Source organism: Gouania willdenowi, chromosome 6 (assembly GCF_900634775.1).
Source record: "Gouania willdenowi chromosome 6, fGouWil2.1, whole genome shotgun sequence".
Lineage (NCBI taxonomy): Eukaryota > Metazoa > Chordata > Actinopteri > Blenniiformes > Gobiesocidae > Gouania > Gouania willdenowi.
The window spans coordinates 36446972-36474332 of NC_041049.1; the positions used below are offsets into that span (position 1 = coordinate 36446972).

The 27361-nt window shown below is 35.6% G+C and overlaps 1 protein-coding gene across 8 annotated transcripts in view; it reads left to right on the plus strand.

Annotated features, from left to right (window-relative positions):
* Positions 1 to 24277, plus strand: part of LOC114464461 (metal transporter CNNM4-like) — a 35953-nt gene extending 11676 nt beyond the window's left edge. The window contains exons 5-9 of one of the 8 annotated variants that reach the window (XM_028448680.1): positions 20501 to 20667; positions 21174 to 21227; positions 21290 to 21354; positions 22299 to 22372; positions 23020 to 24277. In XM_028448680.1, the coding sequence (XP_028304481.1) occupies positions 20501 to 20667; positions 21174 to 21227; positions 21290 to 21354; positions 22299 to 22372; positions 23020 to 23091 (432 nt within the window). In that variant the 3' untranslated portion in view covers positions 23092 to 24277. Of the gene's footprint in view, positions 1 to 7321; positions 7419 to 9950; positions 10085 to 10106; positions 10170 to 13883; positions 13941 to 15281; positions 15380 to 16860; positions 17128 to 20500; positions 20668 to 21173; positions 21228 to 21289; positions 21355 to 22298; positions 22373 to 23019 lie in introns of those variants that run through there. The other 7 variants (XM_028448679.1, XM_028448681.1, XR_003674206.1 and 4 more) reach the window with 7 other exon arrangements.
* The last annotated feature ends 3084 nt before the right edge of the window (positions 24278 to 27361 follow it).

Sequence of the window (27361 nt, forward strand, 5' to 3'; positions counted from 1 at the left end):
GTCACAAGGCTTATATTTCTGTGTTCCCGTGTTTGAGCTTTTCATAAGATCTACAATAAATCTTCAGTCCCACTGCTCTGCTTTTAGAATGAACCTCTTGTACACATCTTATCTGTTGGCAAACAAAAAATTCTAAAACACTTTAGCCCTTTTTTAAAGATTTCAAAACTATTTACTGACTTCCCTTCATTCCATAATCCTACGTCTGCATTTAATGACCTTTTGTTTTGTCACTTGATTTCAAAACTTGCCGTAACCAGTCTTAATCTTTAGTGGTCACACCTACGGTATATATAATAGGACCGCGTCACTTTGCTTTCAAACCTGTTGGAAGGCATCATTCATCAACGCCTTGTGTGACACAAGTTGATGGATTGTTGCCTCAGAGGGGACACAGAGTTCTTTCTCACGTTGATGAGTTGCAGTGCTCTGGTTTGAACTTTGGCCAAGACTTAGTGTAGGTCTCGTGCTCCAAAGCAACAAGTAAAACTCACACACATACACATAGAACCAGTAATGACACATGTTTAAAATTAAGCTGAATCATTCATGAATGTTTGCTACAATATCTTAGCCTTAACTGGTAATTACAAAGTGGCAAGACAAACGCACAAGCTCAGACATCTCATTATCCATTAATCCATTCATTTATTCATTCATCTTCTACACCTGCTTTTCTTGTAACGTAGCAGCAATTACACGTTTCCAACAACTGGGGGCTTATAGTGACTTCCCCCCCTCCATTAACTTCATTTATTGCTTTGTTCATGAAGTGAGTATTGTGCTCTCTGGTTCTAAAAACATGTTTTATTATGTTAAATTAAAAATTACATAAAGGTGTTGTTATGGTCATTTTTATATTCATCATCATATCGTCAAATGTATGTTCATGTGTACAATTTGTCATGTTTTAATACAATCCATTACTCTTTACACTTTTGAACAGCTGAATCATGATTAAACAGTACAGAGCGTACTCAGTGCACAGAGCCAAGGCCAGAGTCTCTGCTCGCATGCAGCACACACTATCAAGGAGATAAGAGTGGCGCACATCTTCTTCATAACATATACGTCTTCATCATCCTCAAATCTTTCCACTATTGGGCATCTGACTCTCCCCTCCTCCTTACCCCAGAGTGGAACTTTGCTCTTATCTGTATAAAAAGCTTAAGCTTTGAAACTGTTAGGGGGCGCAGCACTTCCTTCGGACGTCCGCCTGGATGGACGCTAATTTTGTTTCACTTTGTTCCATCTTGTACCTTTTTTCTTAGTTTTAGAATAAACCCTTTTTTATAAAACCATCAATGCTTCTCCTCGACTCCATCATTCAACCAGAGCAATAAATCATGTCTCCAAATGAGGTCAACCGTAAATTCAGCCGTAACAGTGTCCAAAGCATCGTTTTTTAGGTAAATTTTTTTACCAAGAAGTCCCTCACCCACTTTTTTATCATGATACGCACTGCAGTGATTCCTGCAGAGCCTTCACAAACCATTATGAGGCAACAGAGTTTCTGTGAACAAATTGGTTTGAATGCACAAAACCCTAACCCGGTGTCAATGACTTAGTTTACCTCTGTACTGAGATTGTAACCTGACCCTAACCTAATCCAATAAACAAAAAAATGCCTGTTCACTTTGAAACAAAAAAAAAACAAAACTGAATTTAAAAAAAAAATAAAAAATTTTAGCAAAAATTCATTTTCCGGTAGTGTGCATGCTCATATATGCTCATCATCGATCTCAGTATGAGGTAAACTCAGTCTGTGACACCGGAAAACTTTTTCATGAAAGGGAAAGGCTAAATCCAGTGATGTTCATTGTATGGTGTGGACTTTAAGCTACTAGAAACCAGGGGTGGACTAGCCATCTGGCATACTGGGCATCGTCTCGGTGAGCCGTTGACCTAAAGTGGGCCGGTGTGGTCCGCTAAGTTTTTATTTTTTTGTTTTTTTTTAAATGATTTTTTTCTTACATGACCCGTCTGACGGCTTATGTGGGGCGGTGCAAGTTTCTTCATTTTCTACACTTTCTCCAATGCGAGTCACAAGAATTTATTAACGGGTGGCAAAAACATTGCAAGAAAATTGTGAAAAGTGACTAAATTGGCAAAAACAGGTCAAGAGTGACAAATAATTAGGCAAAAAAAGAGGAAACGGGTGATATGTAATGGCAAAAGGTGGCTTAAATGGGCAAAATGTGACAAACAATAGTGAAAAAGGGCAAAAATATTAAACAAAAAGAGGCAAAGTATTGTGAAAAAGGAAACAAGTGGGATTTATTGGGCAAAAGTTAGTATTTTTGGATGAAAAGTTACAAAAGTATTAAAGAAAGGATCAAAAGGCAATGAAAATGGACAAAAAATAGAAGAAAAAAAGGGGGGGGATATTTATTTGCAAAAGGTTGCTGAAATCTTGAAAAAAGTTTCAGAAGTTTTTGAAAAGGGGCAAAAATGGGACAAAGGAAGTTGCAAAGTAGCCAAAGAAAATGAAAAAGGGTTAAAAAGTTTGTGTGTGCGTGTCCAAACTGGCCTGGAGGTAATGTGAGCTTCATCTGGGTTTTACGTTGTATGTTTATGTTTGAAATTAGAAACTCGTACTGGTGTTAGGTGTCGGCCTGTACCAGTAAAAAATGATTTCTTGACATAGAGTTAATTTCATATTACCATAATTAAAACAAATACATTTATTTGTATATATGTCATAAAAATATAGCCCACAGTCAGAGCCGTACTGGTGTCTTGTTAACTGTCAACGTAGCGTGCACAGATCTGGGAGAACAAGTCTGACTAGCTGTCCTCCACCTTTCTCAGCGTCTACCCTTTGTCTCCCTGTTTTCCACCCCTCCTTTTAAATTTAACTCCAAACATGCTACTGGGTAGTGTGTGTGCAGCGGGCCAAATATTTGACCTCAGCAGACTCTCTCAGGGTGGACCATGTGTCGAGAGGAGATTAGAATATCCACTCATTTTAATTTGAAGGGAACGACTCTTCATTAAGGATCAAAGTCAAACTGATGGCTTTGAATTCCAGAAAGTTTTTTGCGCCTTTGTTCTAAATGATATGATAAAGTTTCATTTATTCAGACATTCTCATCAAAGCGATTGGCAGACGCTTCTGAAGAAGACTGGCAGTTGAAACATTTCAGGAGATTAAAAGTAAATTTCCTGAAAAACAGTCCCATTAAATGAAGGCAGTGCCTATCCGTACGGTTGCCGCATCAATATACCGACATTCTATCCGTACGCAGAGGCCCATTGGTCAGTTTAGGTCACGTGACTAAGGCTAAACCTTGCCCTAACCCTAAAAATTGTTGCGATATTGGGTTCTAACCTAAACTTGACCCTAAGACGCTACGTACATGTACTTCGGTAACCGTACCAATAGCACCGGGTGTTGTCCATACAGCAACCTTACAAATAGACACTTTCATGAATGAAACCATAACATATGATGGGTTCTGGTTCCTCACTGTGAAATCAACAATGTTTCGGAGTATTTGGTAAACTTTACAAAAGTGAAAGAACACCCCTATCCTAAAAGATCTCTAAAGTGATTATCTCATTTGTGCACCAATGCCCTGCATCAATTTCTTCCTTTGATCAAAAATGCACCATCCATTTTCAGACCCGCTTGTTATTGTTTTTCAGGGTTGCGGGGTCAGAAATACACAATGGATAAATTAGAAAATGTATTAATTAATTAAGTGGGACAAGCCTTGTACGGCGCTATAGGAATCTGTTAATGATAATCTCGTGCAATGCCATCTGTTTTGCATTTTGATAATTTTTCGAGAAGACCATTCATTTGATAAACTGATTACTTGTGTCATGGGTTGTTTAAAAATTCTATTTTGTTGTTGGGGTTTTTTCTGATTAAAATTAATAACAAATGATTAAAGAAAGCTAAGGGTTATTGGACTTAAACAAATAGATTCATAGGTAATTTTTCACTTCTGCAGATAATAGATATAGAAATGCATAATATATAGGAATTGTGAGAATGCTGTATTTGAATTTGTCTGATTATAGAAATTAGGGTATCAAAATGTTTGGAAGAATTGAGGAGATTTGTCTGCTTTGTGTCTTTCCAAGCTTTACACTTTAGATTTTTGTCTCCAAAATCTTTCTATTAATTTTTATTATGCTGAAAGATTCGCTTGATTATTTCAGCCGAGCATTTGGGCTTCTAGCATTTTCACTCAGGTCAGTCATGATGCTGATTAAGAAGAGCAAGGAAATGGCACTGGGCTTTTGACATTGCATTATTGCCCCTTTCTTCTCCTTCACCTCTCCTTGTGGCCAAAAATAGCGTGAGTGATTTCTGATTATATTGTTTGTCTGAAGTCTGAACCACAGAACTGTCTGAGATCTTAAAGAAAAATCGACAGCAACAAAGGGAAAACAAAGATATTTGTCTTGAGCTTGAGTTGAAGGCCGCTGTCTGTTACTAATCTGTGAAAAATAGAAATATTAACCCCTGCTTGCCTGCTGGTTTTACACATCACAAGGCTTTTATCACTTTCTTACTCTATATTTCAGTCCTGTTCCTCACTGGGTTTTTGTTTTGTTGAAGCTTAATGCCTGCTGTTAGGTTATTTCTACATTTTTAAATAGTACATTATCTTTAAAATACTGTGATACTAGTACAGAGCTACCAAATGAGGAGGATAACTATTTCTTTCAGTAAAATAAAGGTTTAATAACTTTTGGTCATATGCTCAAGGAACTCACTGTCCTGGTCAGAATGGTTTGGTATGCTGGTTCTGGCTAGTTTTAGTATTTTATTATTTAAATTTTCTTATAAGTATTTATTTGCTTTTCTTTTTAGGATAACATTTACATTTTTCACAAAGACCCAAATAAAATGTCCAGGAAGCAATTTCTTGACCTAATTCTATGCACTATTCAGCGATATGCAATGTTGACTTGAAATGAAATACACTTGCCTTGCATATTGGCTGATGACATTGAGCACAGCATGAATCAAATCTACTTTAATGACTTCTTTTTTAGTGTGGAACGATCAAATGATATTACTCAAATGGAAAACAATAGTCGGCAGCAGTAGGTATGAGAAAAAAACTGGCTCATTTATTGTCAACCAATGAGTTATATAAATTTGAACCTAAACATAAGAATGTTCTGCATATAAATACAGTAACAACAAAATAAACAAGACAGTCATCAACATCCCCCGCCAGATTGGTTCTCATTATAACTCACAACCTTTTCCTAAATGTAGCTTAGATGTATACATAAGAAAAAATTATCACATCAGAATATAAAATTACTCACTATCTTAAATGTTTTCTAAGAAAAGCTGTTTCTTTTGAAGATACCACAGAGTAAAAAAAAAAAAATTACACAAGGGCAATAACTGCGGAAGAAAGAATTGTGCACTTCTCATTTTTGAACTCCATCAAGGTATTGATACCCTGAAGCCACACAGCAAATTTGGTTATCCTATCTCAAATGGTTTCTGAGAAAAGCTGTCCCCTTTGAAGATACCTCGAACAGAGTAAAAAAATAATGGAACTCGAGCAAAAACTCCAGAAAAATTATTGCGCGCTTCTCATTTTTGAACTCCATCAAGGTATTGATACCCTGAAGCCACGTACTGAATTTGGTTATCTTATCTTAAACTGTTTTTGAGTAAAGCTGTCCCCTTTGAAGATACCTTGAACAGAGTTAAAAAAAAAAATTGAACAAGGGCAATAACTCCAGAAAAAATAAGTGCGCACTTCTCACTTTCGAACTCCATCAAGGTATTGATACCCTGAAGCCACACACCGAATTCGGTTATCCTATCTTAAACATTATCTGAGAAAAGCTGTTCCCTTTAACTCGGATGGATGGAACTCAAACCCCCTTCCACATTTGTGGCGGGGGATAATTAGAAAATGTTCTCAATAAATCCAGTAAAAACAATATACTCTATATCATATTGCGGTGGCAGGCCGATATATTTCGATACTAGTTTTTTGCTCCTATGGATCTGGACATCTTCTCCAGATTGGTTATGAGAGTAACTGTGACTTTTGTCTGTGTGTAGGTGTTCTATAACAGACTGGCATCATGTCCAGGGTAAAGCAAATCCATATGACATAGCATTGATTAAATAATTATATATTCAAGTATTGTTATTTTTGTGTTTTGTGATGAAAATATATAGAAATATGTTTTTTGTAATACGTGAACAATGAGCTTGGTCATGTTTTTGTTCTAGTTTTTTGACACATTGTATCCAAGAGTGAGCAGTGAACCACAGAGTATTTTATACACAACAGTCCAGTTGTCTTTGTTACCTCAGCATGTGCTAAGCTGTCACTGGTCAGGTCCTTGTCTGTTAGTGTGTTGTGGGCATGGAAGGATGAAGGGAAGGCAGGATGACAGTGTGGATTAACTGTACCATGTTGTTGCTGCAGTTCACACATTCCAGCAGGCCTGTTCTCGACAGCTCTGTCCACCAACGCTGAGGCCTTCCCAACCCCCTTCTTTCCCTCTTTCTCTCCTTCCCTTTGTGCCGGTTCCAATTTGTGAACTTTCTTTTTTTAGTTGCATCACATCGTTCCTTCGTAGACAGTAGCTTGGCCAGATGTATAGTCTGGTTTCCAAAAGCCTACTCTAGTCCTAGACAAGGAGCCATAGACTGTATGTTTACCCTTACTAATGATGTCCTTTAGAATGCAAAAATGCAGTTCCTCATCTCTTGTATCCTGGTGTTATACTGCCCTCTAGAGACTAGCATGAGTAACTTAAGAAACTTCTGTTTGACATTACACATAAATAATTTAAAGGAAATATCAAGATAACATCAAAAACAGATAACAGACAAACTAAAAACAAAGCTTATCACATAAATTAAAATTCTAGAATTCGAATATTATGATAAAGTCAGAAGTATATCATATTATACCCACAGGAAGTAATATCTTTCATTTATTTATTCAGTTGTTTGTCCGTGAGGAGGATTATGTCAAAAATATTAAAAGGATTTTGACAAAATTTTAACCAAAGGCAGAACTTAAAAATTGAAAAATCCCATTTTCTTGTCATATTTCTGTTCATAATTTGTTTATTTGTTCATTGGATTCCCATTAGCTTTCACCATGGTGGTTGCTAATCTTCATACATTTTTTTTTTTTTTTTTTAAATCATTATGTCATGTTGGTTCCTCGAGTAGCCCAGTGAGTTTCAAAAGCTATTTAAAGTGTGAATTTAAATCAATTTATTGTCTATATTTTTATCTTTTTATTTTATTGGTTGTACTGATTAAATTGAGCTGATTATTGAATGTCTAAGTTTGTGTTTATTTCCTCAGGGTCAAGTAGAGGTCGAGGCCGGCAATGAGAACATGAAGTTTGAGACCGGACCTTTCTCGTTCTACGGCGTCATGGCGCTTAGTGCTCCCACGCTGGGTGAGTTGCAACCTTTTCCCACTCCACTCCTCTAGCAGTGAAATTACGTTGTAGTGAACAGTGTATTTATTGAGAGGCATATATTATCAACCCTAAGCACTATTCCATGTTTTTGTTCATCCTGATTTAAAGGATTGGAGTAATGTTTAGTATTGTTGTGGTCAAATGTATTTCATTTTGTGCTTGAGATGATCAGAGAATCCTTATTGTTCACTTTATCACTATTAGTTCACGTTAGTACAATCATTTTTTTATCAAGGCATTTGTTTGACTCATACCTCATTGATGAAAATTGAGGATAAACTTTTGTGTTAGTTTTGTTGGAATGATTTTAATGTAATTCCACATGTACTTTTCTAGAGTTGTATTTCCATATTTATTATTTGTTTCACTCTGTACAGTTAAAGATTTTAAGTTTATAAATTTCAAACCAAGTTTGAAATGAAACAATTAGTTTTTTCTTTTGGTAAACTTACAGTGAAATTTGGTTAGGGCTGCTCGATTATAGAAATATTGTTTTAGTCATAATTGAAATCACTACCCTTTGTCAACTTGTTATTTGTCAACCAAATAGCTATTTATTTTTTGTACAATAAAAGCATAAAATATATTCTTTAAACATAATAAATAAATAAAATCCTTAAAGGAGACATATCATGCATTTAAGTCCTTCCTTTTTAGATAGAAATCATACAGTTGTGGTCTATATAAAGCGGAACTGCAATGCTTGGATCTGAATTCCTAATTATTATAGCTCCACCCCTTTTCTACCCCTTTTCTGATGTGCTTCTGAGAGCAACTCGTTTTGGTGCGGTCTCTTTAAATGCAAATGAGACACTTCATACCCCGCCCCCTCTCCAGGTTGCAGAGGTGACACTCGATTCAACTCCACCCTATTCGTCCTTTTTGTAGTTTGATAGAAAAGATACAATTATTTAGCGGCAAAGAAAATGTTTATTCACACGTTATTTACAAAATATTTAACTCAATCAGACAAAGTCTTTCAGCAAATCCTTCTTTATACTGGCGGAGGTTGATGAAGAAGTCATCCTTGAAGTGCTTCGCGCACACAAAAATGACCTTACCCACAGATGTGGTACATTTCTGTGAAAAATAAAACTCAACCAGACACTTCGAAAAGGTTCTGATGCTGGGAGACGTTGTAATGAAGCGTGTGGGTTACTACATCCAACAACCCAACATTTTGACTTATCCTCTCGTAACTTCGGCATCCTTGAGCTTGGACTACAAAATAAAAGCGAGAAATAAAAATGGCGGATTGCTCGAAGTGTTGGGCCTGGAGTCGATGTCCTAATTTGGCAGTTCCGCTGCAAATACTGTGACGTTATTGTTCAAAAAACGTAATAGAGAATAGAAAAATCAAAACAGATTGAAAAATATGAGCAAAACAGAATCTAAAGATATCAACAGAGCACCTGAAGAGATTAATTTGAACTTTTGTGTACTTCTAAACACTCTAAATATACAGCAAAATGCATTTAAGGGCTAAAAAATTGGATTAAGCATGATATGTCCCCTTTAAACACACTAAAATAATGAATGTTCACTATTGCACAAAACTAAACACAGTGTTCCCATAGAAGTTTACCAAGCATTTTTGATGCATTTCTCCTGCCTTGTTTCAAGACCACGAGCAACAACTTTCCTCGTGTTGGCCTGCAGGCTAGCTTTGGCTTTGAGGGGGCGGGGCGGAGGGGAGGAGTTTGCATGTGCATGAATTAAACAACTCAAAGTTAGTATTAATAACATGTGTGTGCCGAGCTTCATTATTTGCAGATGAACGAAATAGTGGGTTTGTTTTATTTAGCGAATAAAACATGTGCAAAAAATATTTATATATTTTTTAATCATTTTTCTCGATTGTTATTTTTGTGATCTATGGGTGTAATAAGCAAAATCGTAATCAAATTTTGATTAATTGAGCTGCCCTAACTTTGGTAAATTTTTTGAAAAATGAAGAGTTCTTCGAGAGCACAAGTAGGGACTTGTGTTCATTATGGGGAAGTGAAACAATACTGTGACTTCTGTCTTTCACTTATGGAATAATTTCTCCTTTTACACACACACACACACACACACTGTACTTGTTTATTGCATTAAGTGCTGATTTACATTGCAAAAAATTGAGATTAATGCAAAGGGTTAATGAAGTCCAAGTTTTTGTCTTTGGATGATACTTTTTAGTGTTGGTCTCAACCTTTTCATGGCTATTTATAACTTTAACAACAATAAACTACGACAGATTAAAATGCAGCTTTCAGAACATAACAGCCATTGATTCCTGGCCTTTTTTCCTCAGCTCATGTCATACTTTAGTCTTTTAGGTGTCGAGGAGACTTTTGTGAAGCATGCTTTTATATTTGCTTGACCTTCTGTTCTTCATGAGCCACATTTATTCACTTCGTCAATCGTTTGACCCAGTCAACGTTCAGAAAAGGCTCCGTAACAGTCAGTGGTCCCATTTCCACTTCATCTCCAAACAGCGTGTAACCTGATGTGATGTTCTTTCAGCGGAGCAGCATCTCATCATGGTGGTGCATGTCCTGGTCCTTTCTGGAAACAGATCTGTCTCCCTTTGCTCTCATTGACTGTCCTCCCTCTCCCTCCCCTGTGTCCCATCATTCATCTCCTCCCTCCCTCCCTCCCCACCTCCCTCTCTCCTCTCAGTGGCTGTACCTCGTCCTCGCCTCCTCTCCTTTAAGAGGTTTTCTCTGTTCTCTCGGTTGCCAGGTAAAACGCCGGCATGTCTGGGTGCTGTAAGGCAGGGTTAATGAACATCTGATAACAGAGGGGGTACGAGATTCCTGAAAGGTTTAATAGTAGGTCATGGGTAAGGTTTCTTCACTCATGCTCAAGGACTTTAAGGAGACTTGTTTCTCCAAAGGGATTTGTGTAGACTCATTTGCGCGTATCATCTTTTTTTTCTTCTTCTTACTGCAGTTATTTATATCTAATATTACCATTGAATGCATACATTATTAAGATAAGAATAAGGTAAATATTTTTACTGACACTGGATTTAATTTAAAAACAAACACGTGCAGCCTAAACTATTGTTTAACTTCCCCACACTTACTCAAAAACACTAGGTGTTGTTGTCCTTGAGCTATTCCTTATTGCTGTTACACTACCTCATGTCTGCCAACTGCTGTACATGCAGATTATTGCACTATATTTTAAGAAGGTAGATATTTTTGCAAAATTGGAGAGAGCTTGTAGAATCAGATGCGAGAACTTGAAGGAAAAACATGTGTACATGCATGTTAACATTTTAACTTGTATAAAAATATTATTTATTTATATGATGGGAAGAAATGTGAACCGGTAAAGTTAAAATTAAACCCAAAGAAAATATTCACATGTGCGTGATCTGAATATGAAGTCACAGAAAAAAATATTTACAAAAGTATATACTGATATTTACAGTCATAGCAAAACTAATTTGTACCTGATAGGGCTGGGGGATTTTCGCTAAAAAAAAATCTCAGATTTTTTAAAGAAAAATTCTAGATTCGATTTTCAATGCACTTAAAAATGACTGCGAACATCAGATATGATATCAAAAGTGCAACTTTATTGCTGTGATTGTCCTCAGGAGGTAAAATGTATAGAACAATCCCAAAATAAAAAGTAAATAAGGCTCTGTCATTCAACAATTTCAAGCTTTAACCAGGTTTAAGCAAAAGTGCAACAGCAACTTCACAATAGCTTCAATTTTGATTACGAAATCAGATAACTACATATTTTATAACATATAACATTACAATTAAAAGGGTAAACAAAGAGGGGGCTGGCTCACATTGCACCACAGGAACTCACAAGGACGGAACAAAAATGGGAAAAAAAATAATATATATTTATTTTTTAAACTCGAATTTGCAAAATAAAAATGGTTTTTTTCCTACAAATTCAATAAATCGATTAAATTGATTTTTTTTTTTGCCCAGCCCTAGTACCTGTTGAAATGTTTCCTTCAACTTCTCACATCACATTCTATTTTCCTATTTTCCCAATATATATTTACCTTCATGAATTTTGTTCAAATTGAGTTATTATGAGAGAATTACTAAAAACTTAGTGTTTTTAGTGCAAAACTGGCTTTAAACCGGAGGAATAGGAAATGATTGTCTGAGCTTTTAAAGAAGAGGGTGGGATGTGAATCCCCTGCAAGGATCAAGTTGCCTCATCTTTAAATGACCAAAGCTACAGAAGATGCTTCCGCGTAGCGTCAAGTTATTTCTCTCGTTTCTTTACGTCACCATTTTTATGTCGGCTAAAAAAAAAAACGTAACGCTTTGGGGTGAGTATTTATTCCAACCTAATTTTAGTAATTATGTTCCTCTTTCTTACATCAATACTGTTTAATCCAGTGGTTCTCTACTTGTGGGTCAGAACACCAAAGTGGGACACAGACATATTTACAGTAGGTCGCAGGTCTTTCCTTGGTCAAGAAAAGAGAACTGTCCTCTTATTTTGAAGGATATTTTTGTATCCTTTAAAATAAAATCATTATATCAGAAATTAACATCTCTAACAATTGGTGGTGAATCTCATTGTGTTGGTAAAAGGTCCAATAAATTACACTTTTTCAGTGATTAAGTAGTAACGCATTTTTATTTTTTTGTTGCACTTTCTGTTTATTATTGTCTAAATAATGGGGTAGTAGTTTAGTACTCAAGGAAATATTTGTGCTCCATAGAAAATAATTAGATTTTAAATGTTTTACTGTGTACATTACATTTTTTTTCTAATGTTGCTCTATTATAATCTTGATTATTTCACGTTCACATTTGAACAGTTTTCTAGGTTTAGGCCATGGCTTGTTATTTTTAGGAGGAGTTGCGTCCCGATCCAAGAGCAGTTGAGAACCAGTGGTTTAATAATTAAAAATCATTAGCTTTCCCATTAGATCATAGACTAATAATTTCACTGCCCAGCTCCAAAAAGCACCACTTTACTCCTTTAGTGTTGTGAAGATCTCACAGGTTTGTAGTGAAAGTTGTTGTTTTGGAACTGGGTCACTTCATTCATCCATAATAACTTTATTCACACTAACTCATCACAGGTAGGCTAACCATAAACCTCTCACACCTACAATGCTTAAAGATCCAGTGGGGGAATTCATTACAGGGCAGAGGTTCTCAACTTGTGGGTTGGGACCTAAAATAAGGTTCAAGTGTTTGCCAAGGTGAGAAAAGAAGTTTTGTTTTAAAAAAAAAAAAAGATTTATTCAAGTAGCCATTTTTTTTTTTTTAGACGTATCATACTTCTGGCACTTGTTGGTAGAAATGTGGTAGTTATCAAATAGTTTATTTGGTTATGTAACAACGACCCAAAATGTCACAAGTCCTGAATTATTATTAAAAAATTGTAATAAAACCAGAAATGTAATAGCTGTTCAATATTGTAACAAAAAAGCTGAGCCCGAAATGTAAAAAAATAAAAATAAAAAAAAAATAAGGTAATAAAACACAAAATGTTAAATTTAGTCAGTAATTTAGCAAGACGCTCTATAAACTTTATATTTATATATATTTATTTGAAGGTAAGTGTCAATTCCCCATAAGGCTTTAATATATGTAATAACGCTTAAAGTTTTTACATTTTGGGCTCTGCATCTTGTTACATCATTGAGCAGTTGTAAAAATTTTAGGTTTTTATCACATTTTTTTTTTTGTTTTTTACATTTTGGCCTCAGCACTTTTGTCACATTATTGCCCAGTTATTACATTTTGGGTTTTATTAAATCTTTTTTTTTTTTTTTTTTTTTTTTTTCAAATAACAATTTGGGTCTTGTTACATTTTGTGTCATTGTTACGTAACCAAATAAGCCGCTTTTAAGTTGTATTATTTGATAACTACCACATTTCTACCACCTAGTGTCAGAAGTATGGTACGTCTAAAGAAATGGCTCCTTGAATAATTTCCTATCGAGGTCTACCAAGTCTAAGACAAATGCTGACGTGGAGAGAAAAAAAATATAAATATGTTTTAATATTTTTGTTTTGCTTCAGTATATAAACTGTTAATGGAATAAAGAGCACACTACATGTATTTGGTTGGTTTGATATTTCACAGTTTTTGACTCAAGGAAGTTAAATGAACTTAAGAGATTTAGCTAACCTGTGTATGCATGTTTATTATCAATATATTAAAAAAAACCAAAGCTCCAGACACAAACATGCATTAATTGTCAAACCAACCAACCTTTACTTATATTTCTCCTGTTGCTAATGCTAACTAGCATAGGATGATAATCATGTTGTGGTGGGCTTTAAATAAGGGATGAAATCAAACGGTGCCTGCTGGATCTTTAATGTTTCCACATTTTAAAAACTAAAATCAAAGCTCTTAACTAATACAATGAAATCTAACTACTAGTCACTAGATAGAATTGAGTAGACTAGTTGACGTTGATGAAGCTAATGCCGCTGATGTGTCCAGGTAAAACTGTTTCCTATGACTCACTGAGGCACCCCGCTGGACGACTCACGCCAACTGGTAATAACACACACCATGTAACAAGCCTGCATCCGTGACTGGAGATGAGTGTGTGTGAGTGACACGTGTGGAAGATTCTGTAGTGTAGATACAACCATAGAGAGTTCTGCCAGTATCATTTTTTTTTTTTTTTTAGGCTAATTTTATATTTATTTTCCTTTTAGTATTTTGATCATCTATTCCTATTTAAGTCCACTATGACCCAATCAGAATGAATCCCCACACTAGAATATGAATTCTTATGAAAATATGATGCTGAAAATAGTATGGGTGTCTCGATCCAATATTAACATCTAATATCGATCCAATATCACCAAAAAAAAGAGTATTAGATTAAATCTCTAATATTAGCACTTCAATACATGTTTTTCTTTTTATTGGATTTATTGAGGTTATTTTTTAGTGTCTTCTAATTTAGTTTTCATTTATTTTATTCAATTGTAAAACATTATTAAGTTTAAGCTGGTTAAAGTTTATGCAAACTATTGGTTAAGAACCAATGGGTCAGTTTTACTCATAACTACTATTGCTGACTTTGGTTTGACTCATTTTGACTAATATCACTTGATTAAGCCTTTTCTAACATTCGACACACAAAGTAAGTATTGAAAGTATGTATGATTCATGCTGAAATCCCATCCCAATCCCATTTATTCCCTATGTGTTATCAAATGTAATCTTTTTTTGAGGGAATAAAGTATCTGTTAAACATGTTTAATCCTGTAGCCAGTCCTGGGTGCAATACCTTAATAGCCCACAAGGGGCACCAAATAATAGTTCACTTTTTTAGGGATTAGAATTTTTTTGTGTTTTAACGAGAGTTTAAGGATTTTTGTTTTGATGTCATTGAACTTGAGTGTTACTTCCACTTCTGTGGGCAGCATGCACCACTTTTAGTCCAACAACACTCGTCTGTAGAGGAATGAATCATTCTCGTGATGATTAACACACAGAATGCTCGTGTAGATGTAGACACCTGACGCGTGCCTTTGAGTTTTAGATGTGAAGCAGATAATGATTGAAATAACATGACTCGCTCCTCCTTCATCCCGCCGACTAAGACTTGGTTCACTTTGCATTTTTCTGACATTTGCGTGTGTGTGTGTCTTGTTTTTGTGTCACTAATTATTCTTTTCAGAAAGCCTAACACGCCTTCAAGGACGCACTGCATCTAGTACTTACAAGGCCTCTTTTGATATGATTTCACATCATTACATAAAGGATCATGTGATTGCTTTTGTAGTGTTTAGTATGCAGGACAATCTAAAAGACGGTTATCACTTGAACACACTTTTGAGTGGAGTCCGTTACCAACATGTTCTTTCTTCATTTTGTGTGCAGATTTTCATTCTCCGTCACACATCAGTGGGTTGTACCCCGTTCAGCAGTACACACCTGACTTCTATGTTCGAGCTCTCACCGACGTGCAGTTTGTCAAGGTTGGATCTATTATAGATATTATCAATGTATCATTGTCCCACACGGTGCATTTAGATTTAACTCCAGCAACTTAATTTTGCCTTTTTTTTCTTTTAAATAATATGTTTAGGTTTAATTTATTCAGTCAATTTACTTTGATTTCCCGACATGTTTGGACTGCCAACTGTCAGTCTGAATAAATGAAACTTTAACCCTATCCCTAACATTAACCTAGGAAATAACCTAAAATGTTTCTTTTTTTTTGTTTATGTATTTTTAAAGGTGGAATTTGCTGTGTTTAATATGTAAAAAAAAAAAAATGTCAGAAGTGGGATTCGACACCACACCGGACTCAAACAAGGTCCAAGGGTTTGGAGGAAGACGGCTGAGGATTAGAACCCAAGCTGCTTGAGGTCCAGTGTGAAATATCCACAGTCAGTCATGATTTGGGTTGCAATGCTCTCACTTTTTTATGCAAAAATTGAGAAGTAAATGGTGATTTCTTCACAGTATTCTAAATTTTTGAATTCCTGTTTTCATGAGTTTTATGAGCTGGAAGCCCAATTTATGTAAAAATAAACAAATAAATACTTGAAATCGTTTAAATTGTGGACCCTGAATCTATAATCTATGAAAGTTTAACTTTTTGAATGGAATTATGGAAATGAAACAACTTTTCCATGATATTCAAATTTTTTGAAAAGGGTCTGTACATGTATGCACATACATACAGTACATACACATGCATGTACATAATATTAATATTTTACTGCTCATTATACACTACTACACAAATATCAATTGAATTTGAAATAATACAAAATATAGTGGCAATATTTAAATTCATAATATGCTCTATCACAATATATACTTTTTCTTATGTTTGAGTATTAATATATTTTATACTATTATATGCATATACATCCTAGGTCAAATTGTTGTTGTACGGTATATGATTTATAAAGCTTGTTCAACTGGTTTATGATGCTGCTTTGTTTTATTTCATCATTTCGGCACTTCCATAATTTAGCCCCTGCTATTGTTATACTCATCTTTTTCATTGTTGTTCTAGCACATTGCATCTTGAAATGTCATTTTCCTCTTAAATTATATTCCCCTTCTCTCTCTGGAAATCTTTTCTGCAACTGTTTTGGAAGTGCTTTATGTATCATTTGGACAGTTTTGAGTTGGATGAGGTCTGGGAGTTTAAAATCTGCTATGTTGAAGAATAATCCAATCCTGATGGCTCTTTTTTTTTTTTTTGCATTATGAATAACTGTTGGATGTTAGTTCTGTACATTTTTCCCCAAACTCCTACACAGTAACTCAAATACGGTAAGACAAGTGTAAAATAATTTAAATGAAGCAAACAAAAGTGGCTGGAGACGCTTGTGATAAACCTCACACAGGACCATCACACCCAGCTTCACACCACGAGTGTTTTTTCCGCCTCCTACTGAAGACGAACCCCATAACGTTTCCGTCTCCTTCCTTCCCGTAGATCACACGAGATCAATACCAAAACGGCCTGATGACGTCGCGTCTGTACAGCACGCCTCAGTCCGAACACAACCAACGACTCCACCTGCCAGCATCATTGTTCCTGAAACCCAGATCCTGTTGAAAACGGGCCGGATGAGATGACGCTTCTCCTCCGCAACGAGCATAACTCACCGCACACAACCAACCACCACAGCCAGCTGGAAAATAACGTTTGACCCCCTTCCTCCCCTCCACGCCGCCATCCCAACCTGCCTGATCTTCCGCTATATATAGTTTATTAAATACAGTACAGCATGCCTCCTAACCAGAGTTTTAATTATTTTAAGCAGTTTCTTGTTTTGTTTTTTTTTTTTTTTTTTATTAAATATCTCTAATTGTTAATAAAGTGTCGGCTAATGCTCCGTTTGGTTTTAATTATAGTTTTATACTAATAGATACCATCTCTACAAATGCCATGAGTTGTTGTTTTTTTTTGCAGTTAAATAGGACTAAGGGAGAAATTTCACTTAAGCAACTTTATCCATTCTGTTTCTATTGTTTCCATATTGTGAGAGAACCACCAGGTGTCACTGTTTGGATAAACTGGTTAATCTCATCCTTTACACACCTGGCCACAGGACAGTCAAACGTGTGACTGGTCGTTTGTTGGCCGAAAGAAATGAAAAGCAGTGCCTTACAAATGAGGTAACTCTGTGACGGACTGGTGCTCTGTCAGCGTCCTGTGACCCTGTGAACTGGTTTTCAAGTCGAGGTAGTTTTATCCTGAATAATCTGATCTTTATTGGAATTTTCTGACTTGTTTTGACTCATCAGTGTGCATCCAAATACAACACCTCATCCTCTTTTTTTTAAACTGTAAATGCATGTATTCCAAGTCAGCCACTCAGCCCACAAACCTTCAGACAAGTTTCAACTTGCGCTTCTTCCTCTGTATCGCTTCCAGTCCAAGGACCTCCAGTCAGAGACTCAGGGAGACTCCGCCCTCTTCCCCACACTCCTGTCCTTTTATGATGTACATACATGCAAGTGTGGTTTTAAAACTGACCTGCCGTCACCTCCACCCCCTCCCACTGCATCCATACAGCTAGAAGACAAAGACGAGCCCAGCATGTCGACAGAAGCGAAAGAACGTAACCTATGACCTGTAGAAACTCCTAGTGATGTGTTTATTGATGTATTCTGAGAAGGAGGGACACAGAACCCCCAGGGACTGTATTTATATAAATGGAGCTGAAGTTGGGGGTTCAACTCTGTACATAGATAAATATATATGTAAATATATATATACAGACGTGCGTCCAGGGGAGACTCTTCGACTTGGAATTACACCCAATGACCACGATGAGATTATCCAGATTAGAATCGGAGGTTTGCACATGTGACATCCCAGCAAATTCTACTGCGTGAGATCCAAAAATCTGTAACGAAATCCCTCTCTTTTTTTTTGCCCAATGTTGCCCACTTATACCAGGTATTTGTTCGAATAAAATGCGTGCTGCACTATTGCAGAGATGACATTGGTGTCCTCAGGGTTATTCTTCCTCTTGCACATGCCTGTATATACGTATATAGAGCCTTGAAACCCGAGTTGTAAAGAGATTTCCTGCTGATAATAGACAGCCAGTCTGTTATTGTGATTTGTTTTAAATTTTTATTTTAGTTTTTTGACAATCATCAACATTCTGAATGTGTAGGTACGTTATTCGTGACGCCCTTTTTTTGAACTGCTGAAAGGGAAAAAAAAGGTGCACAAAGACTTTTTTTTTTTTTTTTTTTTAAGGTCCAATTTTAGTGTGTGTGGATGTTTACTGTCACTTAAAAGCTTTAAGGCTGAGGCAGAACAACGCTGTTTGTAGTCTGTGAGGGTCTAGATTCCTCTCCACATGTCTGAGCTGTTGTTTCCCTGGAAATTATCCTCAACTATTTCTTTATACTGCCTCTTTTTGCAGTTTTGATGCCCCTGGTTAGTGCAGCCCTGGCCTGCCTGTAGGTGTCCCGGTCCCCGGATCTGTCTGAGTGCAGCATTGCGGGCCCCAACGTTAACGTTCCTCACTGTGTTCTTGAACCAGGGCTTCTGGTTTGAGAACACTTTTTAACACTGTGGAGGAGTACTGCTCAATGTCCAAGTCCATGAAAACTTTCCATTTTGTGTCATCAAAGCAGTTTTGGAGAGATGAAGTGTCCTCCTTCCTCTATATCTGTACGGTTTTTATCTTAGGCTTTGTTGTGGCAATGATTGGACTGTAGGCTGGTGTTAAAAACATGGAGAAATTATAAGACTGTCCCAGGTGGGGGCACACTGGTTTTGTATGCTCCAGATATGTTTGTGTGTCAAGAGTTTTATTTTTCCCTTAAAGTTTTTGTAAAACCTGGGTAACACGTCTTTCAGATTGGTGTGGTTAAAATCCCCCGTCACAACAAAAGTGCTCTAAGGATACCTATTCTATTCCCTGGCGATGACGTTACACAAAGTTCCCATGGCAACCCTAGCGTTGGCCCGAGGGTGCACGTATACAGCCATGATATAGATGGCACTGAATTTGACACACCACTCATTCATCAACATCCCACAGAAACCTGCTAATGTGCCTAACGCTGTGTTACAATTAGCTACATTAACTCTTGAAATCCTTAATTTGCTTTGTGTGTGGTTGGCCGCTGCTGTCAGACCGGGTTACCCTTGGAAATGCGCAAAATCGAAAAAGCTCTCAAATATCGCAAAAATGTGTTTACTCTTTCATGAGGAGGACCACCTAGGTGTAACACTGCTCTCCCTTTTTATATCTTCCCTATAATAAAAGGTTTCTTACCCTTTCTTAGGGAGGGCTGGTGATGGTCATAATTAAGCAATAAAATAAATCAATTTATTTTATTGCAATAACAAAACATGCATTACTGTCTCATAATGATTGCACTTCTTGTAGTGTTGACCTTTTGACAGCATGTGCAGACAAGGAAAATTTTTTTTTATAAAAAATAAATAAATAAATAAAACACATGTTGAGCTTGATGTCCACTTTAATATGTTCCCACACTTAACACTTTCAGTTTTTCCTAGCTCCCCGATGCTTCGGTGTTATTTACAAAGAGTAGTATTTTAAGTAGCAAGTACTCTTGAAGACTAAATTGCTTTAATTGACAAAATGTCATTTGAGAGAGTTTTGAACAACTACTTTGTAGTTGACCTTTATTTAAATAGCTTTAAAAAAAACATTAAAAATACATTAGATTCTTTTTTGGTGACACAAGTAAGTAATCTATAAGTAATGTACTGTAATGTACTGCTTCCAGTAGTTACCTTCTGGAAGCAGTAACTAAGTAATGTTAAGTAAAAAAGTAAGTTGCTTTTTTGAAAAGTAATGAGTAATTTGTAACTTACTCAACACAACGCACGAAAGGACAACAGAAACACAAAACAAGAAAATAAAATATACAAAATGACATCCAAAATACATCAAAAAATATTTAACACAAACATACAAAGCCTTCCTGTGTTAATGCTCAGGTTGCTTGTTATTCTAATGCTGATATGAATGGTGATCATGTGACCCTCCGATCAGATACAATCACATGTTTGTGGCCTCCCTGTGATTAGTTGCCCATGTATGACTGCCTTTTCCTGATGTTCCTTTTCCCAGGTGAACCTGGTGTCTGAACACATCTGGTGTAACGACTTCCTGGTTCGCAGCTTCTACCTGAAGAACGTGCAGACGCAGGAAACCAGGACCCTCACTCAGTTCCACTTCCTCAGCTGGCCAGCTCAAGGAATCCCCACCTCCACACGCCCTCTGCTGGACTTCCGCAGGTACTGTTAGCACAGGTCAGAGGTCACGACGGTCAAACCCTCAAAAGAGGAATCAAAACTTTCAGTTTAAATGAAATAGCACCTTAAAATGTTTTAATCTTGTAAAATGAAATAATAAAACAAATCACAACCCTTTACCCTTTGATTCTGCTCAGACATTGCTGCTACGTGCTAAGCTTTTTTTTTTTTTTACCTTGTCTGCACATGCTGTCAAAGGTCAACACTACAAGAAGTGCAATCATTATGAGACAGTAATGCATGTTTTGTTATTGCAATAAAATAAATTGATTTATTTTATTGCTTAATTAACCTAAGGAAGGGTAAGAAATATTTTCTTATAGGGAGAAAAGGGATAAAAAGGGAGAGCAGTGTTAACACCTAGGTGGATGTGACCATCAGATCAGATACAATCACATGCTGTGATGAAAGTTGCCCGTCTCTGCTCTAGATCTAAAAGGGTCCAGGAGAGCCTGCAGATGTTTGCTAATTCATGTTTTGCTCTTTAGGAAGGTGAATAAGTGTTACCGAGGACGCTCGTGCCCGATCATCGTGCACTGCAGGTAAAGCTGCTTTGACTCGCTGCTTGTTAAGCTCGGACTCATCCCTCTCTCTTTCTCTGCAGCGATGGCACCGGACGTACTGGAACGTACATTCTGATCGACATGGTTCTCAACCGCATGGCCAAAGGTGAATACAAATATCAAAGGAAGTGTCAGTCCTCCTTTCAAAATAAAGTTCCAGTTTTTTTTTACACTTCTCTGTCAATCATCTTGTGCTTTTAGGTAAAATACTACATAATAATACTGATATTTGATGTAGCCTGTTTTGATTACATCAGAAATAAGGAATGATAACACACGTCAGTCAGTTATTCCGTCTTTTTTGTTGTCCCTCTTTGTCATTTTATGTGTTTAGTTCGTAATTTTGTGTGTTTTTGGAGTCATTTTTGTGTATTTTTCATCCTTTTGTCTATTTTTCTGTTTTTTGTTTCTTTTCTATCATTTTGTGTATTTCTGTTGTTGTTTCATGTACTTTTCTGTCATTTGTGTATTTTCATTTTGGTGTATTATTATTGTCTTTGTTTATTCTTCTGTATTTTGTTAAGGGAGTCATTTTGTGCATTTTTTTAATTCTGTTTTGTGTTTTTGGAGTTGTTTTATGTGTATTTTTCATATGTTGTGTTTTTTACCCCTGCTATTTTGTGCATTCTTTATGTTTTGTGTTTTTTTCCCCCATCATTTAGTTCATTTTTGGTGTACTTTTGTATATTTTTCTCTCATTTTGTGTAATTTTGTTTTCCTTTCTTGTATTTTTTTCTCATTTTGTGTAATTTTGTTTGTGTATTTTTCTGTCATTTCATGAGTTTGTGAAGTCATTTTTGAGTATTTTTGTTGCTGTTTTGTGTACTTTTGTGTCATTTTGTGCATTTACTTTGGGGGCAACCGCTGCCACTGGCCCATTTCTGCTCTAAATGATGTTTCATGATTTTGATGTTTCTATTAGTAGTTTTTAATTTTAATTCTATTGATTTTCATGATTTTTTCTTTGTGGAAATCCCACAGATTGGTTACGTTATGAGCTTTTTGTCCATGATCTTTACACATCACACAGTGTTTCTGTTGTTGTTGCAGGAGTGAAAGAGATCGACATCGCTGCTACACTGGAGCACATCAGAGATCAGAGACCTGGGATGGTTCGCACCAAGGTCAGTCCAGAGGAATCAATGCTTTGACACCAGGAGGGTCAAACTCAAAGCCTGCAGACAATCTTTCTATGCTGAGCGCACATTTTTTCAAATTATTGTGCATTTTTTTAGGAAAGCAAGAAAATACTGATACCATATTTTGCACCGTATAGGCCGTATTTTTTGCCTTTAAAGTTTAGGGTGCGGCCAAGGTGGAAACTCATTGGTTGAAACAGATCAGAATACGTGGTAATACTCCGTTAACAGGAGTACAGCAGCCTGTTGTTTGAAGGTCACCCTCATCAGCCAATTGGGTGCGACCTATGTCACATAGCGGCCTTTACGTGGATTTTTCTTGGAGAATTGCTAGATTATTAAATTGCGACTAATACAACGGTGCGTTCAATAACCTGTGCAATAACTAAGGTGTCGGAATTGCTCCTTTTACCGCCCCAAAAAAATTGGATTTGTATGATCGGGTTTGTTTTTGTATATTTTGTGTGTTTTTTTTGTGGTTTTGTGTATTGTTTGGAGTCATTTTTTTGTGTTTACTTTGGGTGCTGCACAAAACCACTTGAGTGTTCTCTAATAAAAAACCATATTACTATGATGTGATGATTGCAGAGGATGGATGGTCACACCTTGTTGTGCTTCTTTGGCGTTTCCAGGACCAGCTTGAGTTTGCACTGACGGCCGTGGCCGAGGAGGTGAACGCCATCCTCAAAGCTCTCCCCCAGTGAAAAGCATGGGAAACCAGCCTCTACACATGATTCCTGCTTTAGCTCAAAACAAAATACAGCTCTGTGTTTGTTGCCTTTAACAGTCCGCCATGATGTCAAGCTCAAAGGAAATATTTCATTACTTATCTTCCTGAGAACCAGGATTCCTTTAGATTTCTGCCTTTGGAAGCTCACTTATCAAATGTCTGTATTTGTCTTCGTCAGCAGACAACGCAACAACTTCAACAAATAAATCAATAAATATCATCTTAAATAATATGTTCATTAAAGTTCAGATTCATAAAAAGGTTCTAAATTCTAGATTCTAAATTTAAGCTCCTGAAGATGGTTTTGTGTGTTTAGGGAGTAAATTTGTGTGTCTTTGCAGTTATTTTGTGCGTTTTTTCCCCTGCCATTTTGTGCATTCTTTGTGGGTTTTTTTTCATCATTTAGTTCATTTTTGCTGTCATTTTGTGTATTTTTCTCTAATTTTGGGTATTTTTTGCATCTATGTTGTTGGACAGTTCCTTCAACAAATAAATCGCTAAATATAATCTTAAATAATATGTTCATTAAAGTTCACATTCATAAAAAGGCTTTTGTTTTTTCCTAAATTCTAAATTTACTCTGACGTTTACAATATGTCCGTTCAATCTCAGCAGTAAATAAAAGGATATGTATCACAAAATAATAATAATATCAATGTGATAGAGAAAATAAGTTAAAGCAGACATGGGCAGAGGGCGGCCCGCGGACCAGATCTGGCCCTCGGTCTAATTCTGTGTGGCCCCCGAATTAAACTCACAAAATGAGAGAAAAATCCCCCAAACGACCACAAAAAAAATTCACAAATTGACGACAAAACAGACTCCAAAAACAGAACTAAATGAGCTGATTCTCAGAGGATATGAATGAATGAGGGCTGGACTGTGACTGACGCTTCACTCTGTTCAAAGTGAAACCATTCAATCTCCATTTGTGTGGCTCCAGCTGTGGAAAATGTGTTTCCTGTTGCAGAAAAAAAAAACAGCGTGGTCCTCTTTGTGTGCCATTCAGATCACGTGACCTCGCTGATTGTGTTGTTTACCTCAAGCAAATGAAAACTATAGCTAAAAAAAAAAAATGATATATATATATTCTAACTCTGTTGTTCAAATGCTATTTTGTATATGTGAGATCTTCAATAAATCTATTTGTGTTCAACTGCTGCAGGTGCCACACGTGTGACTTCTTCTGGTTACATATATGAATAACAAGAAAACTAAAAATAATAGTGCGTAGCGATGAGAATATCTACAGAAATGTAGTGATGTAAAAAGAACAATATTTGTCTTTCATATGTACACTCTAAAAAAAATCTGTAAATTTTACAGTGATATACTGTTAAACAACGTCAGTATTTGCCTGTAAAAGTAGAAATTGTATATTACTGTAAAAAATACAGCTCTTTTCTGTCAATATTGCAACGGTATAATACTTTAAAATTTACGGTTAAAATTGGATAAAAACACAGAAAATTACTGATAAAAAAACTAAATTCTGTTAATTCAACATACTTTCATTGTAATTATTTTTACGATTATTTTCCATATAAATAACAGTCGAAAGCTGGCAAATTTTACGGAAAAAAACGTATAAAAAGAAATGTTATTTGCCTGGAAAAATAGAAAATGTATATTACTGTAAAAAATACAGCTTTTTTCTGTCAATATTGCAACAGTATAATACTTTAAAACTTACAGTTAGAATTTGATAAAAACACAGAAAATTACTGATAAAAAAAAATAAATTCTGTGAATTCAACATACTTTCATTGTAATTAATTTTACGATTATTTTCCATATAAATAACAGTCGAAAGTTTGCAAATTTTACGGAAAAAAACTAATAAAAAGAAATTTTATTTGCCTGTAAAAGTAGAAAATGTATATTACTGTAAGAAATACAGCTCTTTTCTGTCAATATTGCAACAGTATAATACTTTAAAACTTACAGTTAAAATTTGATAAAAACATAAAATTACTGATAAAAAAAACTAAATTCTGTTAATCCAACATACTTTCATTGTAATTAATTTTACGATTATTTTCCATATAAATAACAGTAGAAAGCTTGAAAATTTTACGGAAAAAAACGTATAAAAGTAAATGTTATTTGCCTGTAAAAGTAGAAAATGTATATTACTATAAAAAATAAAACTTTTTTCTGTCAATATTGCAACAGTATAATACTTTAAAACTTACAGTTAGATAAAAACACAGAAAATTACTGATAAAAAAACTAAATTCTGTTAATTCAACATACTTTCATTGTCAATATTTTTAGGAATATTTTCCATATAAATAACAGTCGAAAGTTTGCAAATTTTACGGAAAAAAACTAATAAAAAGAAATTTTATTTGCCTGTAAAAGTAGAAAATGTATATTACTGTAAAAAAATACAGCTCTTTTCTGTCAATATTGCAACAGTATAATACTTTAAAACTTACAGTTAAAATTTGATAAAAACACAGAAAATTACTGATAAAAAAAACTAAATTCTGTTAATCCAACATACTTTCATTGTAATTAATTTTACGATTATTTTCCATATAATTAACAGTAGAAAGCTTGCAAATTTTATGGAAAAAAACTTATAAAAAGAAACTTTATTTGCCTGTAAAAGTAGAAAATGTATATTACTGTAAGAAATACAGCTCTTTTCTGTCAATATTGTAACAGTATAATACTTTACGGCCGTGATGACCAAAATACCCATTTCGTCACATTTGGACAAAAAGGTTAAAATTAGGTGTAAGACACAGCTGGTCTGAGGAGAGATGTCGAGTGTTTGATGACCAGTGACTGACCTCTCTACAAATAACCCACTATCACTGTTGACATTCATGATAATGAATGATATCAAACAATGATAACAATTATCATTGTTTGAATTTATATGTAGTATTTTACAACTACAGATGTTTAATAGATATCATAAATATATATAAATATAACCCTCACAGCACCCTAAGGACTTTTTGTGTACTTTGACATTTTCATTTTTATGGCATTTTTTCTGTTTTTATTGGATGTTCCTCAAATTTGCCTAAGGATAATCATTTTTGGAGAAGTTCATTTTGGCTATTTCAGTAGTTTTCCATAGCCTCCCAGAGCTGGGACTGGAAAAAAAAAAAAATCACGCTCAACACCCATAAGGCCCGCAAAGTGGCCTCTACTTTTAGCAGCTATAAAATCACTATATTTTAATATTTTTTTATACTTTAAAAACTCAAGACTTGTAGAACCACTTCTGCTCGACACAAACATACCAAATATGTGTCATAACTTATATGTAGTTAACCCTTTATTGACCCGTATGCATTCTAAACGCATTTTTGCTCTTGAAGAGTCAGTAATACTTGCATAACCTTCATAAATGGGATCCAAACTGAATGAGCTTTCTTTGTTCATTTGCCCTAAGGGTTGGTCATACAATGATAGTAACCTTGTTTTGAACAGTTTTAAAATTTTTCTGTTGTGGCACACTAAAATGAACAAAATGCTGTCATCCCATTGAAAATCAATACAAATGTTCCATAGAAATTTTGTCTTCTGGGGGATTATCTCAGGAGCAGTTTACAAATGTGGGTATATTTTTATACAAGTTGGGATGACTGTGCATAAGATAAAAGTTCGGAGGGTGTGGGTGTGGTGTCGTGAGGGGGGATTTATTTGGGGGCGTGTGTGGCATCAAAAGACTTTCCTCTTTGAAGAAACAACTAAAAACAACAGCAATAACGTCAGTAAGAAAAGGTCAACTAAAGCGTGCAGTGTTATGATTTTCCCACAGTGCTTTCACAGGTGCACTGGTCACTATCCCAAAGAAGTTCATTTGGACTATAGCAGGACTAAATCAGGAACCTGGACTAAACCAGAACTAAGCAGGGCCCATTCACTGTTTCATTAAACTATACCAAGCAATCATGTAATGCACAAAGAAGAAAATAAATACTAGCATTTTCAAATCTCTCATCACACTTTCAGTGGTGATTCCATAAAGTTGCAAGTCTTTTTATTTTATTTGCCCATCTTTTCTTTCAAATGTGTCAATGTTATATTGTGTGTGTTGCAGTCAGAGACTCAGACAGGGGTGCAGGTGCAGGTGCAGGTGCAGGTCACTGAACTCTTCACCTCGCTTCTCGGCCTCTGATTGGATAATTGGTTAACAAGCCGTCTATGGCAAGCCTTTTAACATTTAAAAAGTCTGGCTGACATGTAGCAATTTTGTTTTCACTAGTGGAAATTACATT